Source organism: Larus michahellis, chromosome 9, assembly GCF_964199755.1.
Source record: "Larus michahellis chromosome 9, bLarMic1.1, whole genome shotgun sequence".
NCBI classification, from domain to species: domain Eukaryota; kingdom Metazoa; phylum Chordata; class Aves; order Charadriiformes; family Laridae; genus Larus; species Larus michahellis.
In genome coordinates, this window is record NC_133904.1 from 7,706,239 (window position 1) to 7,722,233 (window position 15,995).

The following is a 15,995-nucleotide window of genomic DNA, read 5'->3' on the forward strand; positions in this document are numbered from 1 at the left end:
TCTTAACATCTGTCTTTAAAAGAGTCATACAGCAACGGACTGGTGTTCAATGGAGTTTTAACTCACAGCTATAAGTCATATCGAGATATGCTGTGGGCATTACTGGAACGTAGATTGATCAGGTTTTGAATTTTTGAGAAGACCAAGGAAAGTGAACAGTGAACTACATCACCGTTTTATGTCTTCCTCCTGCAAGGTGCTGAGCATCCTCAATTCTCAATGAAGTTAGTGAAAACAGCACATTTTCTCCAGGTATAAGATAAGGGTCCCCAGTCCCCAAATTTGACCACCATCCACTTCTCACCGGGCTTTGTTTGGCTGCTCGATAGCAGCAGGGGAATAGGAATTATGGGGTTAGGTTTGCACCATCAAGCACAGCTCCTTGCTGCAAGGAAGGTCTCTGGAAGGACATAGGGACATATGCTGGGGTCCCCCACCAACGTCTATCAGATATACACCAAGGAAATGGTGACAAATAGTTTCTGAGAGGAGAGGAATAACCCGTCTGGGCAATGAGGTATGGTTTCACCCATGAAGATTAAAACAGCGAGTGTTTTATGTAACATTGAACACCCCATGGGACCTCCCCACATAGTGCAAGGCAGCTGGAGCAACAGCCTGGCTAGCCTATCTGGGGCAAGGGGACCTCCACAGAATTTACATAGGGATATTTTACCACCCATTTTATTGGGATTTAGAAAAGTAGTGATGGCCTGGTACAAATCACTAGGATTTGTATTGCTGTGGAACACAGACTGATTGGGGTCCAGGCTGGATGCAGAAGAAAAAACATCAAGCTCAGCCCAAATAGGAGAAGAAAGGGAGGAAAGCAATGGTGTTCTGCTACAGTAACTTCACTGACTTCAAAGCACTAAAAAAGAAGGTGATATACTCGGCTGTGGGGAGATGTCGGCCAGCGTGGGAGAAGAACACCAGTACAACTGGCCACGACACAGCTCGCACTAATGAGCTGCAGGATGGAGACAGGGCTAAGTCGTACAGGGGACTTCAAGGAAAACCAGCTCTTTCTTTTGGAAATGCGGCAGCGGGGCAGCTTCATTACAAGTGATGGTCTTCCCTGGCCAAGACCAGTAGATGTCAGTGTGTGCTAAGGAAAGAAAAGTCCCCTTTGCATCCAGAGCTGCCCAGCACAGCCAGGTGGGTGCCCGCTGGCCTGCTCCTGCTGAAGGCAGGGCTCCTCGCAGGCATCCCCTTGGGTCTGGAGATGCGAGTGGCTGAGGCAGAGTGCGTGAAAAGCAGGAGAAAAAGGATATTTGGTCTGCAGAAAACTGCCTTGGGGATTTTGAGAGATATAGACTGTGTGTCCAAAAGAACAACAGAGATTTTCGAGTCAGTGGAAAAAGAAAAAAAAAAAAGAAAGAAAGAAAAAAAGGAGCTTTCTAGAAACGTATTTCAGTTTGCATGCATCGGACCAAGTTCTGTTCACTTACTTATCGTTTCTGTATTCCCCGTTTCTATGGATCTGGTTTTCGAGGGTGAAATTAAAGGTGAAGTGTGACACTTCTTCCTCATCAAAGATCTTCACTCGGGATTCATATGCCTCTTCTTGGAAGTACCGGATCATATCAGGGAACCAGACAATAAGGCCATAGTAACTATAGCAGGATGGGAGACATACATTAGGGATACGAGATACTGGCACTGCAAATATTGCAGTGCTTTTCCAGTGATCTACTTCATAACCTGTAAACCTGTTAAACTCCTAATGCCAATGCATTTCTGATACAAATTCTTGCTCGGGTCGGACACAGGACAGAGCAAAATGCCTCCCTACTCTAAACACTCAGCTGATCTCAGAAGCACGTCGAGCCATTTTCGTTCACTTAAAGCAGGACAATTCCTTTAAGTTGGACTCCTTGGCTGGGAAATCCAGCCATGTGCTATCCTTGCTGCCCAAGAGGCTAGCAGAGCAGTAAGAAATTTGTAAACTCCCCCAGAAGGCAGATTTCTGCAAGCGTGAGGTTTAAGTGAGAGTCAAAATTTACCTGTAGTTTAGATTTAGGCTCACCTGAATAGTTTTGATCTAGACTAAGGAACAGACGAGAATCCAGTGGGGTTGTGTCTTTTTTTGTGTAGACAAGATCAAATGGAAGATCTAGAGGTGAGAAAGTCAATATTCTACTGCCCTACTCACCGCTTCTAAAGTCCTGATTTGTTCCAAGCACCTTGTACTCTCATATCAGCAATCAGATTGATCAACAGTTCTTAGGAGAGCAGGGCTTAGTACACAAAGACTCTTTAAAATAAGACCAGGGTTAATTTTTTAATAGTTTACTTAAATGTGTACATAATTATTCAAACTCTGAGGGCCCTCTAATTTCCTGAAGAAGTTAAACAAGTACCTTACCTTAAGGCCATTGTAAACCAAACTACAGCCAGCATCAGTGTGTTCATCCTGTACTGGGCTGTTAAGCAGTATAGCACATTGTCCCAGACCTACAGACCCACAAGAAGGAATTAGCTGCAAGGACACCCAAACAGACACTTGGCAGATTAATTTCCGAGAGCGTCATAAATATACTGTCAGTAAAAAGGGCTCGTTGGGGGAAGGTCAGATGCGCGGCTTCTATTCGGTGTCGGTTCAAAATTATATTTATCGAGATAAATGGGCAAAAAGATCGCTTACTCAGCTGTGTGCCAGGGTACTTGATCTGAACCCTCTGTAATGAGCTGGAGTGCGTGACCAGGGCTGGGCTGGCGTGATGCAGTGTCTCTCTCAGGTTATATCAGTAAATGTGGACATGAGCCTGTTCTCAGACCCGCCGACAATTTTGTCTTTTCACATATACTTATTGTCTCAGGGGTGCTTTCAAAATGACCTCCAAAGCTCGCTGAAGAGCAAAACGCCAAACACAGCTGGGACTTTAGGAGGAGTAAGATGAACTCAGGTAGGGATGAAGCCGAGCAGGGCAGGAGGCAGACCAAGACCTGCTCTTCTTGATCTGTTACAGAAAATACCGCCTGGAACATGAGGGGATGTAATTCCTCATGCTCTTAACTTGATATATAAACATAATAATAGCATAGCACCTGCGTTGCTATCAATTATGGAAGACTCTCCTTTACTTTAGGCTCATCCTCCTAGACTGGAAGATCTAGCAAGATTTTCCACAAAGTTCTGCATGGGCATAGGTAAGCAGCATAGCATGTGTGAAAGGTTAAATTAGATGGAGAGACAATACAACACTGTTAGAAAATCAGTCTCAGCAGGAGCAAGGAGCAAACACTCTTCTGAATCCACTGCAGGTGGTAAATTCACTTAGGCTTGGGGGAGAGGGAATCAATATTTATCTGCCCAGAAAGAGAGTCAAGTGCTTGGGGCTGTGGCTCATCATGGAAGGCCTGCCATCTGGACTACCACAATGCTCACAGGGGCATTTTGGGGGCTGGCAGTTTGGAGATGCTCACATCTGCATAGCAAGTGCAATCAGAGTACAGCCTTTTGCAAACACCAGCAGACTTTTTTGAGTGAGGGTCGGGGTTTCAAGACACCATGACCTGAAGCAATGAGGCACCAGAGCCCAAAGCTCAAAAGCCCCTGTGGGATGTTTTTTAGTTCTCTTTACCTGTTTGAAAGTGGTTGTGATTCTGACCAGCCACCGCTGGTACCAGGTCCCTGTTGAGCTCTGGATTTCAATAAATTCATCTATTTGCTTTGGAGTTTTGATATAGGAAACCTGGAAAAAGGGGGGGGGGGGGAAGAAAAGGAGAAAAAAATATATAAAAAATTGGACTGAAGTTTCTAGAATTGATCAAGGGTGGATTTTAAATTCCACTGTCTTCTGGGCAATATTTCCACCCGATATCCCTTACTATCTTTTCCTTGAATGTTACCACTAACAATTGAGCTAACCGATTTAATTACAGCAAGCTATTTTATTATAGAAAGAAGCCTGCCCTCCTTCCTGCCTTCCTTTCCTCCATCCTTTCTCTCTCTCTCCTTCCCTGAAATATTTCAAGTGCATCACATCCACTTCAATCTTTCATTTGTTGGCTAATGTGCCTGTGCACTACCTTATTTCTCTATCCTTTAGATTCCCACAGGAAATTAGGACTAGGCAATTATAGTAAAAAAAAACATCTCCATGATCATCCATTTGTATCCACATCGAAATGTGCCCTCAGGATCTGTTTCTTCAAAGATAACTGACACGAATATTTCTCATTCAGCACCTTTTAAGCACCACTGGCAGAACTTCTATGACAAACGAATATGTAGATGGGAGTCTTTGCAACTGAAAATGCATTGTGTCATCAAATGAGCCCACACCACGCAATCAATTTGCTCCACTAATCCGAACCTTCAACACCAAACACCTGAACTGGACTGCTCAAGAAACCCTTAAAAATGGGTCCCGAAAAATATTTGCTCAATAATTTTAAGTAAAAGACTTATTCAGGGAAACCAGATCTGTTTGTAAACACGAGAAGGAGGTGAAAATTTACTGAATAAATTTCTGACTACGAATGAGCACCTTGGCTCAGCTGTGGAGTCTCCGTGTTCCTCTTGCTGGCACCGTTTAAATGTCAGATCTGGGAACTGTCCCGGCACCGGCTGACTCACCACAAACCGGCAACTTCTGGCCTACCAGAAAAACATAAAATCTGACAGTTTGTGCTACACCAGCTGCATTGATCATCCGCCCGTGCCAACGGATGTCAGCAAATCTTGACTCAGCCGGCGCGCCATACCTCGAGGTGCGATACTGAGATCCACTCATGCTGCAGCAGTCATGACACTGTTGGATGGAGCAATGAGCACGAATGGGTGATGTGCAGCTGCTCCTTCATTCTCCTACTCAGACTCTCATAATGCCCAACTTCGATATGTATATCTATATATATATAATTGAGTTTCAGTCCTCTTCCCACCACGCAACAGGACTGGCCACCCCAGCTCGGCGTTACAGCAAAGCCAGGTAGGGATTCAGAGAGATGGTCTCTCGCACCTCTGCTACCAAGGTCCACATTAGTCAAATGGTTGGTAGCCTAAAAATAACACATGCTCATTAAGTTCCTACCTGAACATGCACACAATCATCATGAACTGATATTAATCTAATTTTCTTGAAGGATCACTCCTGAAGGGCCCTGTTGCCTGACAACCCTTCTGAACACGTAGCCTTGCTCTCCTTTTTGTTCCAAAAGACATGTTTGACACACAGCCATATCTCCTTTTCTCCGTCCTTTAAAAGCACATGTCCTCTTACCTTTAAAAGCATAAATCAAGAGCTATTCCCTGGCCGGCTCACTGGGAGTTTGCAACTGAATTATAGTAATTTGCAGCTAACCCCAGCATAAACCTTTTACCTGATTTTACTATTAACAGAGTCCACTGGCGTGACCTTTTTCACAACAAGCAGCAGACTAATGAGTAATAGCCACTCATCCCACTTTCCCTTGGAGAGATTAAAGATTGGGTATGAGGCAGGTGGAGTTTAGGAAGCTCATTAGGAGGTACGTGAAGTTTAATCAGAGTTTGATTAGAAGCCAGAATGGAGAAAGGAGTGACTCAGATCTCCCACATGACTAATATCCCTCTTTTTTGGTTTTACTCTCTTACAGCAGACCAATTAAGCATGTGTGTAATTGGCAAATCACTGGTCTATATGCTGCAGAGTAACACCAGGAATGAAGAATACTCACTGCAACTCACAGAACTGACTAATACTTGAAAAAACAGACTGGCGTCTAACTTTAATGCGCAAAATGTATCTCAGAGTCCTTTTTCTGATTGCTGGGGGAGGTCGTGTTGAAAGAGTCTCAAGAAGGAATAAACTGGTGCTGTGCTGCACCAAGGCAGATATGTCCAACCTTTCTTTTTACACACTCATGGCTTTTTCAAACTCACCGTAAACACCCTCTCTGGCTCGCCCTTGGCCCGCATGTTGGTGTCATGAACTTGCTTGAGGATCATCCAGGCTTCATCGTGTTTACCTATCTGAAAACACCAAAGAAAAGGAAAATAAATTTTGAAGTTCCCAGCTCTGTAATTTACCGAAGCATGAAGAGAAAACAATTCTAGAGGTCCAATATAGTGGAGAAGCACACGTACGGCACTGGCTGTATTAAACGCAAATAGCTGAAAGCATGGTTTGTATTCACAGAGTGCAGCATCGCTGTGCTGAGGAAAGGAGTCACCCTAAAAGTGTCTGAGGCAGGAGAGCAGTCAGGAACAGAGCTTTAAAACCAGAGGAAAGAAGAGGAGATAGATGAGGAGACCTGGGCTCTAATCCCACCTCTGCTAAAGACTTGAAGGGTTGTCTTGGGCTAGATATCACCGCATTTCTCATCTGTGAATTTGGAATAAAGAATACTTGCATAAGAGCTCTGAGGTTTATGTATTTTACTCAGTAAAACATACTCTGTCCTTTGCTCTTCCACCAGGATTCAGTAGTTACATGTCAAAACTCTGTGAGATGTTTTCAAAATGCCTTTATTGCACTTACAAAATTCCCAGCATTCACCACCTTTTTTCTCTACAACGTTTGGCAGTGAAACATTAACCATGGTTGATTGACCTCGTTGTCTGTAGTCTTTGGGATTTAAGCAATCTGTGGAGCTAGTGTAGACACGTAGGAGTGGTTTTGCCTCTCAGCTTGTGCTATGCGTGTTTGATGGGACAGAGACAGACAGACGGTGACACATTAGGGACCAGCTATCCTCTGCTAATATCAGACTGCAACGTTCAGATGAATCGTCTTACCTCCAGCAAAAATCGCGGGCTTTCAGGCATGAATTTCAGTGCCACCAGGGAGGCGATACAGGGCAGAGAGCAGACAAGTACAAAGACCCTCCAGCTGTGGAAGTGGTACTTGGTTCCCATACTGAACCCCCAGCCTGGAAACAGCAAGAGCCAAAAAGTAAAAATACTGACCAGGCATTCTGAGTTTTTCTCTCCTAAAGCAGCTCTGAACTTTACAGCGCTGAATGATACAGGGACAGGTTGAAAGTTTGCTATTCTTAGCAATGACGGCTCTTAGAGGCTCAACAGCATGCTCAGTAGATAACAGCAAGTGAGTTCATGTTCATTACAGAAAATGGAGCGCACTTGCTCAGGCTCTGCCTTTTAAAAACCTCCTTTTATCTTTGAGTTCAGAAATCACCTGGTGATAAGAATAGCTCCATGCAGCTGTAGGCAAGAAAGGCTGGGAGAGCATAGAGGAATCAGGGCTCTAATTTATTGCTGCTCGGTGATTTTACAAAAAAATCTACAAAGGTTAAATCCTCTCTGATCTGAGAGGTGCATTAGAGGTGTCTCCTTTCCGTCTTGTACATCACACATGTATTTCATATTTTACGGAAGCGAGCTAGGAAAGCAAGCTTATTTTTTTCCCGACCTACAAAACCTCAGCTGGGATTCAAACATAGAAGAACCAAGATCCTAATCCTGCATTTGAGATTCCCCCTCTCCCGCTTTTTTCCTGATGCCTGACCAGGTCAGGTATTCCCCTGCTAGGGACTGGAAAGCACAGCATCATTCTTGCATTGCTCCAGTTACTTTCCCTAGAATCATAGAATCATAGAATTGTTGAGGTTGGAAGGGACCTTTAAGATCATCGAGTCCAACCTTTAGCCTACCCTGACAAAAGCCACTTCTAAACCATGTTCCTCAGTGCCCCATCTACCCTTTTTTGAAACACCTCCAGGGATGGTGAATCCACCACCTCCCTGGGCAGCCTATTCCAATGTTTAATAACCCTTTCAGTGAAAAAATGTCTCCTAATATCTAATCTAAACCTCCCCTGACGTAACTTGAACCCGTTTCCTCTCGTCCTATCACTTGTCACCAGGGAGAAGAGGTCAGCCCCCATCTCTCTACAACCTCCTTTCAGGTAGTTGTAGAGGGTGATGAGGTCTCCCCTCAGCCTCCTCTTCTCCAGGCTAAACAACCCCAGCTCCCTCAGTCGTTCCTCATAAGGTTTGTCCTCCAGACGCCTCACCAGCTTTGTAGCCCTTCTCTGGACACGCTCCAACACCTCAAGGTCCCTCTTGTAGCGAGGGGCCCAAAACTGAACGCAGTACTCGAGGTGGGGCCTCACCAGTGCCGAGTACAGGGGGATGATCACTTCCCTAGTCCGGCTCACCACACTATTCCTGATACAGGCTAGGATGCTATTGGCCTTCTTGGCCACCTGGGCACACTGCTGGCTCATATTCAGCCGGCTGTCAACCAACACTCCCAAGTCCTTTTCTGTCGAGCTGCTTTCAAGCCACTCTGCCCCAATCCTGTAGCACTGCATGGGGTTGTTGTGACCCAAGTGCAGGACCCGGCACTTGGCCTTGTTGAACCTCATACCATTGGTCACAGCCCATCGGTCCAGCCTGTCCAGATCCCTCTGCAGAGCCAACCTACCCTCAAGCAGATCAACACGCCCGCCCAGCTTAGTGTCATCCGCGAACTTACTGAGGGTGCATTCCATCCCTTCATCCAGATCATTGATAAAGATATTAAAGAGAACCGGCCCCAGCACCGAACCCTGGGGGACACCACTTGTGACTGGACACCAACTGGATTTAACTCCGTTTACCACCACTCTCTGGGCACGGCCATCCAGCCAGTTTTTTACCCAGCGAAGAGTACACCTGTCCAGGCCATGAGCAGCCAGTTTCTCCAGGAGAATGCTGTGGGAAACGGTGTCAAAAGCTTTGCAAAAATCCAAGTAGATAACATCCACAGCTTTTCCCTCATCCACTAAGTGGGTCACCTTATCATAGAAGGATATTAGGTTTGATAGGCATGACCTGCCCTTCACAAACCCATGCTGACTGGGCCTGATCACCCTGTTCTCCTGCATGTGCCGTGTAATGGCACTGAGGAGGATCTGTTCCATGACCTTCCCAGGCACCGAGGTCAGACTGACTGGCCTGTAGTTCCCCGGATCCTCCTTCCGGCCCTTCTTGTGGATGGGTGTCACATTTGCTAACCTCCAGTCAGCTGGGACCTCCCCGGTTGTCCAGGACTGCTCATAAATGATACCAAGTGGCCTGGCGAGCACCTCCGCCAGCTCTTTCAATACCCTTGGGTGGATCCCATCCGGCCCCATAGATTTGTGCACATCCAGGTGCTGAAGCAGGTCCCTCACCATTTCCCTTTGGATTAGAGGGGCTTCATTCTGCTCCCCATCCCTGTCTTCTAGTTCAGGGGTCTGGGTGCTCAGGGAACAACTGGTCCTACTGCTGAAGACTGAGGCAAAGACTTCATTAAGTACCTCAGCCTTTTCCTCATCCTTGGTCACTATGTTGCCGGCCCCATCTACTAGAGGACAGAGATAATCCTTAGTCCTCTTCCTATTGCTAATATATTTATAGAAGCTTTTTTTGTTGTCCTTGACAACAGAAGCCAGGTTTAGCTCCAGCTGGGCTTTAGCCCTCCTGATTTTTTCCCTACATAGCTTAACTACCTCTTTGTAGTCGTCTTGAGTGGCCTGCCCTTCCTTCCAGAGGCCATAGATCCTCTTTTTTTCCTTAAGTTGTAACACTAGCTCCCTGTTTAGCCAGGCCGGTCTTTTTCCCCGACGGCTTGTCTTCTGGCACATGGGGACAGCCTGCTCCTGCGCCTTTAAGACTTCCTTCTTGAAAATCATCCAGGCTTCCTGGGCTCCTTTGCCCTGGAGGACTGCCTCCCAGGGGACTTTGTCAACCAGGCTCCTGAAAAGCCCAAAGTCCGCCCTCCGGAAGTCCAAGGTAGCAGTTCTGCTGACCCCTCTCCTTGCTTCTCGCAGAATTGAAAACTCTATCATTTCATGGTCACTGTTCCCAAGACAGCCTCCAACCTTCACATCCCCCACAAGACCTTCCCTATTTACAAACAACAGATCCAGCAGGGCACCTTCCCTAGTTGGCTCTCTCACTAGCTGTGTCAGGAAGTTATCCCCAGCACATTCCAGGAACCTTCTAGACTGTTCCCTCCCTGCTGTATTGTATTCCCAGCAGATGTCCGGCAAATTGAAGTCCCCCACGAGGACAAGAGCTCGCGATCTTGAGACTTCTCCCAGCCGTTTATAGAATATTTCATCTGCCTCCTCATCCTGATTGGGCGGTCTATAACAGACTCCTACTACGATATCCGCCTTGTTAGCCCTGCCCCTGATTCTTACCCATAAACACTCAACCCCATTATCACCATCATTAAGTTCAAAGCATTCGTAACACTCCTTAACATACAGGGCCACATCGAAAAGTCATTTGAAAAATAAATGTAATGTAAATACATAAGAGTTTTCTAATGCAAATGTAATTGCAGATAATAGAATTACTTAACCTGACAACACTATGCAGTAAATTTGTCTATTTGTTCCAACAGTCTCTGTCATATCAATCAAAAGCATGAAAATGTCTTTATACTGAGCATACTTTAAAGATGGTGAAGACGGATTGATAGATAGGTAAATGTTAGTGTTTTTCTTCATGGTCTTTGTGGCCTGTCCTACTTTCCTCAAACAGGATTTTGCAAACAGCTGGTGTCACTGGATACTGAGGGAATTAATCTTTTCCAGTAGATATTTGCTTCTGATGTTTCCCTAGGATATACACATGAGTTACAAGGAACACCACGTGACATGCAGATTTTTGCTCCCCAGAGCATGGATAGGTTTCAGAGTCTTCTGATCTACTGCTTCTCTCCCACTCCCAGCTCTGGGCAGGGAACTCCTCAAGCCAATTAGGTGAAGTCAGATGTGACTCCAGCCCATCGCATGCTGGGGAGACGTGTCACCAGACACACAGCCCCGAGAGCGTTGACACTTGGCTAAGGAAAAGAGCGTGTGCTGTCCTCACTGCTGTTATTCATAGAACCCAGTAATTCTCTGATTAAAGTTACTTATTTTTGATAACTGGATCAATTTTTGCAATATAATCTCAGTGCAGTTTTCCCTGAATGCCCTGACATTTAGATTAAGCGCTCGGGCTCTGGCAGCATAATTCAAGGGGTGTATTTGAAGCTTTTGATGAAAAGCAGCCCTCATCAGTCCTATTTACAGCCCTAGTATCAGTCAATCAATCACTCAGTTGATTTATCCAACCTTTTGTGTGCGCTTCAGGTATCTATTATTTTCAGTGTTGTTTATGGTGGGATGTGTGAGGACTGACTAACGCTACCTGTGCGGGCTGTTGGGGTATTGTAGTGATGCAGGAATGTGGCGGTGTTGAAAGTCAAAAGCACAAACCAATTACCGTAATGCGGGATGATGCTCCAAGCCATTGCTGAAGCAAAAATACCACCAATCATCCAGAACATGCAAAGCCAGCTCAGGTGTTCCCCCCTCTTCTCACGAGATAGGAATTCAGAGAAATAGGCAAACACGATGGGGAGGGATCCCCCAATACTGAGGAGAAAAAACAGCACATGGGAAGAATAAGAGTTTTCTTCAATGTCTTTGTATTTAGGATGGCATATATAAAGAGGGAAAGTCATACTCATAGACCCACTGCACAAAGGCGAGGCTTGTAGGAAAAATGCAAATCTCTCTTTGGCTGGTCTCGTCTTAGACACCAAAGATAAAGAAGATTCTTCTCATGCTCTGAAAGCCGAATTTCCTGTACAGTTTATATAAAGCCAGTGTAATGCCCTGCTCTTCACCTAGACATCTTCTCTGTTGTTATTTCGTGATCACTCATTTTAGGGTGTTAAAATACAGGCAGGCGATGGGGACTGCTGAAGGTCTCATTGGAGGCCCTGGCTGTAAGGCTTGTAAAATGAGGTGGGCGTTTATCAGTCTCACTCGCCTTTCTGCACAATTTGGGCAGTGCCAGAAGAACGTCAATGATCAAGCTTTCTTAATGCTAACTCTTTAAAGGTCAAGAGTAAAGTAATGTAACCACACGTGCTAAACAGCAGTGCCATCCCAGCTTGGTACCAGACGCATCTCCGGAGGAGCCTTCCTCCTCCCACCCCACACACTCAAACTGCCAAGCTGTGGCAGGACTCCTCCAGGACATGGGGTGGATTCACCAGTTACCCACCCGAGGCCCGAGATAAGGCGGCAGAAGAGGAAGAATCCGTATCCCTGGACGAAGGAGGAGAGGAACGCGAAGGCAGCATTGATTGCAAGTGATATGATGAGGCATTGCTTTCTTCCCAGTTTATCAGCGAGGCCACCCAGCATGACAGCCCCCACCATCATTCCTAAGTAGACTATCAAGCCTAGAATAGAAACAGAGAGACAGTGAGTTTGGTTAGTGGGTACAAATATTAGGCAATGTAGAAGCAGATTTTAATGCTCCCGTACGGCAGCTGGTGTCAACCCAGTATACTATGCAATAAAGTAGAGATACCCTCATGCTCCCCCCCCAGATTAGCTATCTCAGATGCCAGAAACTCCATCCATTGGTGAAACCTAATTTCCTCATCTTCTGCCCATGACCTTGCATCGCTCCCTACTGCATTGCTGCCTGCAATATAGTCATACCCTCATTTGACCAGACCCACATCTTTCTCTCCCTGCCTCCCCGCTCACATATCCCCTGCACGTAAGCAATGGCCAGGCATAAGCAGCTTAGAATACACGTGTCCCAGCTATGTGCCACCAACGATACAACAGAAATCTGATGTCTTAACTCCGCTAACCCTCCTGAGCGCAATGGGACTGAGGATGTGCAGGGAGGAGGCTCTCTCTGGTTGCCGTTTGTACTCAGAAAGCTGTGAGAGCAGAGAGACTGCTAAAGCGTGGATAAATTCCTTTGCAGGTTACCTATCCTACCCATGCTTCCTTTGCAGTATATCATCTCTTTCACTCTCTGCTTTTCCTAGCTTTTTCTGAAAGGATCAGTCTGTTACTGAGGCTCACCTTGTGTAGCGCATCTACTTCCTTCGTTACTGAGCCAAGATCTGGCACCCAACTGAAGGATAGCTTACAGAAAAGAGTGCAGTCTTCATCTCAAAATTTCAGGAGAAAGCAGAACCTACTGCTCGTCTTCACAGTTTGCTCTAGGAAGTTGACACTCTGACATTGTTAAGAAAAATGGGTTCCGTTTTTTAACTTGACTTCAATAGATCTTCTACCATGGGGTCCTCAAAACACAGTTTCAGTGACTACATTTGCTGCCGGGCTGAATAGGAGAGAATGGTTTTCTTCCCTAAATAAGCTGCCTGTACCCAGCTCGCTATGTGCTTGCAACTCTGGCCTAGAAAACACAGCGGTGGTTCTTGGCTCTTCTACTGACAGCACCCCCAGAAGGGCCACCTATCATATGGCCTTTTCCTTTATCTGGGTACTAGTGTAAATAGCACTAATTAATAATGCTCACAGGTCCAGGAATTATTTTTTTTAAGCTGTAGATACTTCAGTGAGCAAGAATATTCCCAGGAATAACCGCAAGCTATGATTCTTCTGCTGGCAAAATTCCTGTTGAGGCCTGAAGGAGTTATGATATGAAAGGACAGCAGGATTAGATATTAAGCATTTAAAATCTAATAGCAATCAGTGCTGGAGGGCTGGAAACATTGATCAGCTAGAGGGAAATGATTTGCACTGCTGTTAAGGAATAACCTCTGGTAATTGATCAGTCCAGCAGCTGGTACCACATGGACCAGGTCTTTGAAGGCTTCATTGGCCCCTGGGCTTCAATTTTTTGTTTTAGGCTTGGCTGTGAACAAATCTCTGCTCATTCCTTTGAGCCAGGAAACATGTAAGGATGGAAAGGATCAGGCAGGAGCATATGTCTCCAAGGCTCCTCTGAAAAAGCCCAGATGAGGCAAGAACGCAAGGAGAGAGACTATGCTCCTGAAGCTATGCTGAGTTTCACGGTGTAAAGGACAAGGCCCTTCGTACTTTGTCCTCTCGCTGAGTGTGGCTGCGGCTGCCTCTGCCTTAGCACTGCAGGGCCAAAACACTCGGTGATGACCCGGTGACTTTACAGCATGCTCTGATGGCTCTGCCAGCTGCTGACATGGAAGGGTTCGGGGCTCCGAAGCTCACTGTTACCGCATTGGCAGCTCCTCACCTACTAACCCACATATGTCTCAGAGCTGTCTACTGCAAGCTAGTGGTCCACAGAACAGGAGCAGTGCCACCATCACCACATTTCAGAAGAAAGTGGTGGCAACCGCCGTGTTTCCTGGGAAGCACAGAGGTGCAAGAGGCCGTTCCCAGAACACCTCCTGCATCATCTCAAACACCACGGGCTGGATTATAGCCTATGCCTATAGGCTGCACAGTCCTGCTGTGGAGATCCTGATGGGGCCTGGTCATGGCTGGATATGATCCAGAGGAGCTAAACTATGTCAGGATGGAGGAATATCTGCTGGATGAAAAGCAAAACTTGCAGTGCAGGGGGTTCTTGAAGGAAAAAATTATGCTTGGAGATGCTTGGAGGTTGGGGGCATGTCAGGTTCAAGACCCAGCTGAGCAGGGGTTGAAGAAAACACCATAACTGAAGAAAAGCAGCAGTGTTCCCTGTATCCCTGGCCCCTAGTGAAGGCAACAGGTGCTGAGCAAGTAAATACATTGTTTTAATAGGAAACATTCCTATTCACTGACTGAAGAAACGCAGCTAAAATAAACATTTTTCAGGCATGGTTGAAGAACATCTCTTTGGAGGGTCAATCCTCACCTTGAACCAAGTGTTGACTTCTCTTGAGAGCCAACAGCTTCCCAGGGACCTGTTCTGTCAAAGACATCACTTGGGAAACAAGGTGACGACGAATTTTTTTGCAACTCGTTAACATTTAAATGAGACGATCAATTTGATGGCTGAAGGCTGTTCTATGCCATCCAGCAAAGCCGGCTAAGGACTAATGCAGAGAGTTATTTGGCAGCTGACTCTGTCTTTCTTCTGATTGTGAACGCCTGCACGTGATTTGAAATGCATTACTAAATTAAAAGTTATGCAGCAGAGAGCTGCTGCAGCATTTGAAGGATGCTTGTCTCACGTTGATCAGAAGTGGAAAGGTTCAGACTTCTGAAATCTGCTTGTTCCATAGCAGGGCAGTGGGGTCACCTCTCTGTGAATGGTTCTGCTTTCTTTTGTGGCCACAAAATGTCTAATGGGCAATTAGGATTTTGTGTGTCAAAGGCAAAAAAAATCCATTCTTGCCTCTTTGTACCACAACCATGGCACAGGGTTTTGCCGTCACAGTTGTACCTCCACACGGTACATCTCCACACGGCTCTGTGCCATCAATACCCACACTGCCTGCCATACCCTCCTCACCCGAGCTGTCCTGGTGAGGTGATCTGAAGGTGAGTAAAGGTTTCAGATACTGATCTGCAGCAGTCAGAGAAGACATGTACACAGATGGGAAGCTGGGATCTCTTTCTCTGTTGACTTTGGTCTCCAGCTTGTTCGCTGAAGTGCAAATTACAAGGCTAGAGCTGAGGTAAAAAACCCTTTCAGTCCAAAATCTTGCTGAAGGAAGAATCTTAATGCAGCGCTGTAAGGCTTCAGGCACTTACCCTGGCTCCTGAGCTACGTTTAATGGAGCAGCTCTGATCGCAGCCAGCAGACGGAAGCGATGATGCACCCTGGTATCTGCTCACTGGTGCATCGCAGCCGCCCCTCTGACAGTGAGCGCTGCCAGCGCCGCGCGAGCGGCTCACGACACAGCTCAGCCCACCCCACCAGACCCCATGAGGAAGAAAAAAAATCATCTGCCTCAGTTAATTTTTTTCTTTTTTTTTTTCCCCCCTTGGAGAAAATCCCTGGATGGCAGATGTTCATCCAAATCCTCTTAATAACAGAAAACGTCCCCGCTCCGGAGGAGGTGGAGGAGGTTGTTTCTGTCTTCTAGCTGGGGATTTATTGCAGTGGGGATTTATTGCCAAGCACCCTGGCCGGCAGCAGGGCAGCCAGCTCTCTGGCCCAGGGAATGGTGGGCTTGGCATGGGACATGGCAGCGTGTGAAACTGGGTATCGAGAAGCAAAGTGGAGCTGCTTTTGTGGGCAAACCTCTGCAGATTCTGGCTGAGGAGCCCAAACTTGTGATGGAAGGGAAAATTATATCTCTGCAATACAGCATCCATGTGGCTTTCATT

The 15,995-nt window shown here is 46.3% G+C and overlaps 1 protein-coding gene across 2 annotated transcripts in view; it reads right to left on the reverse strand.

The window, feature by feature from the left end:
• Positions 1-15,995, reverse strand: part of SV2B (synaptic vesicle glycoprotein 2B) — a 68,006-nt gene that overhangs the window by 5,900 nt on the left and 46,111 nt on the right. For both annotated transcript variants that reach the window (XM_074600740.1, XM_074600739.1), the window contains exons 3-9: positions 11,986-12,166; positions 11,197-11,348; positions 6,728-6,861; positions 5,873-5,962; positions 3,588-3,698; positions 2,369-2,457; positions 1,452-1,616 (exon numbers count right to left, since the gene is read on the reverse strand). In XM_074600740.1, coding sequence (XP_074456841.1) covers positions 1,452-1,616; positions 2,369-2,457; positions 3,588-3,698; positions 5,873-5,962; positions 6,728-6,861; positions 11,197-11,348; positions 11,986-12,166 — 922 coding nt within the window. The remainder of the gene's footprint in view (positions 1-1,451; positions 1,617-2,368; positions 2,458-3,587; positions 3,699-5,872; positions 5,963-6,727; positions 6,862-11,196; positions 11,349-11,985; positions 12,167-15,995) is intronic.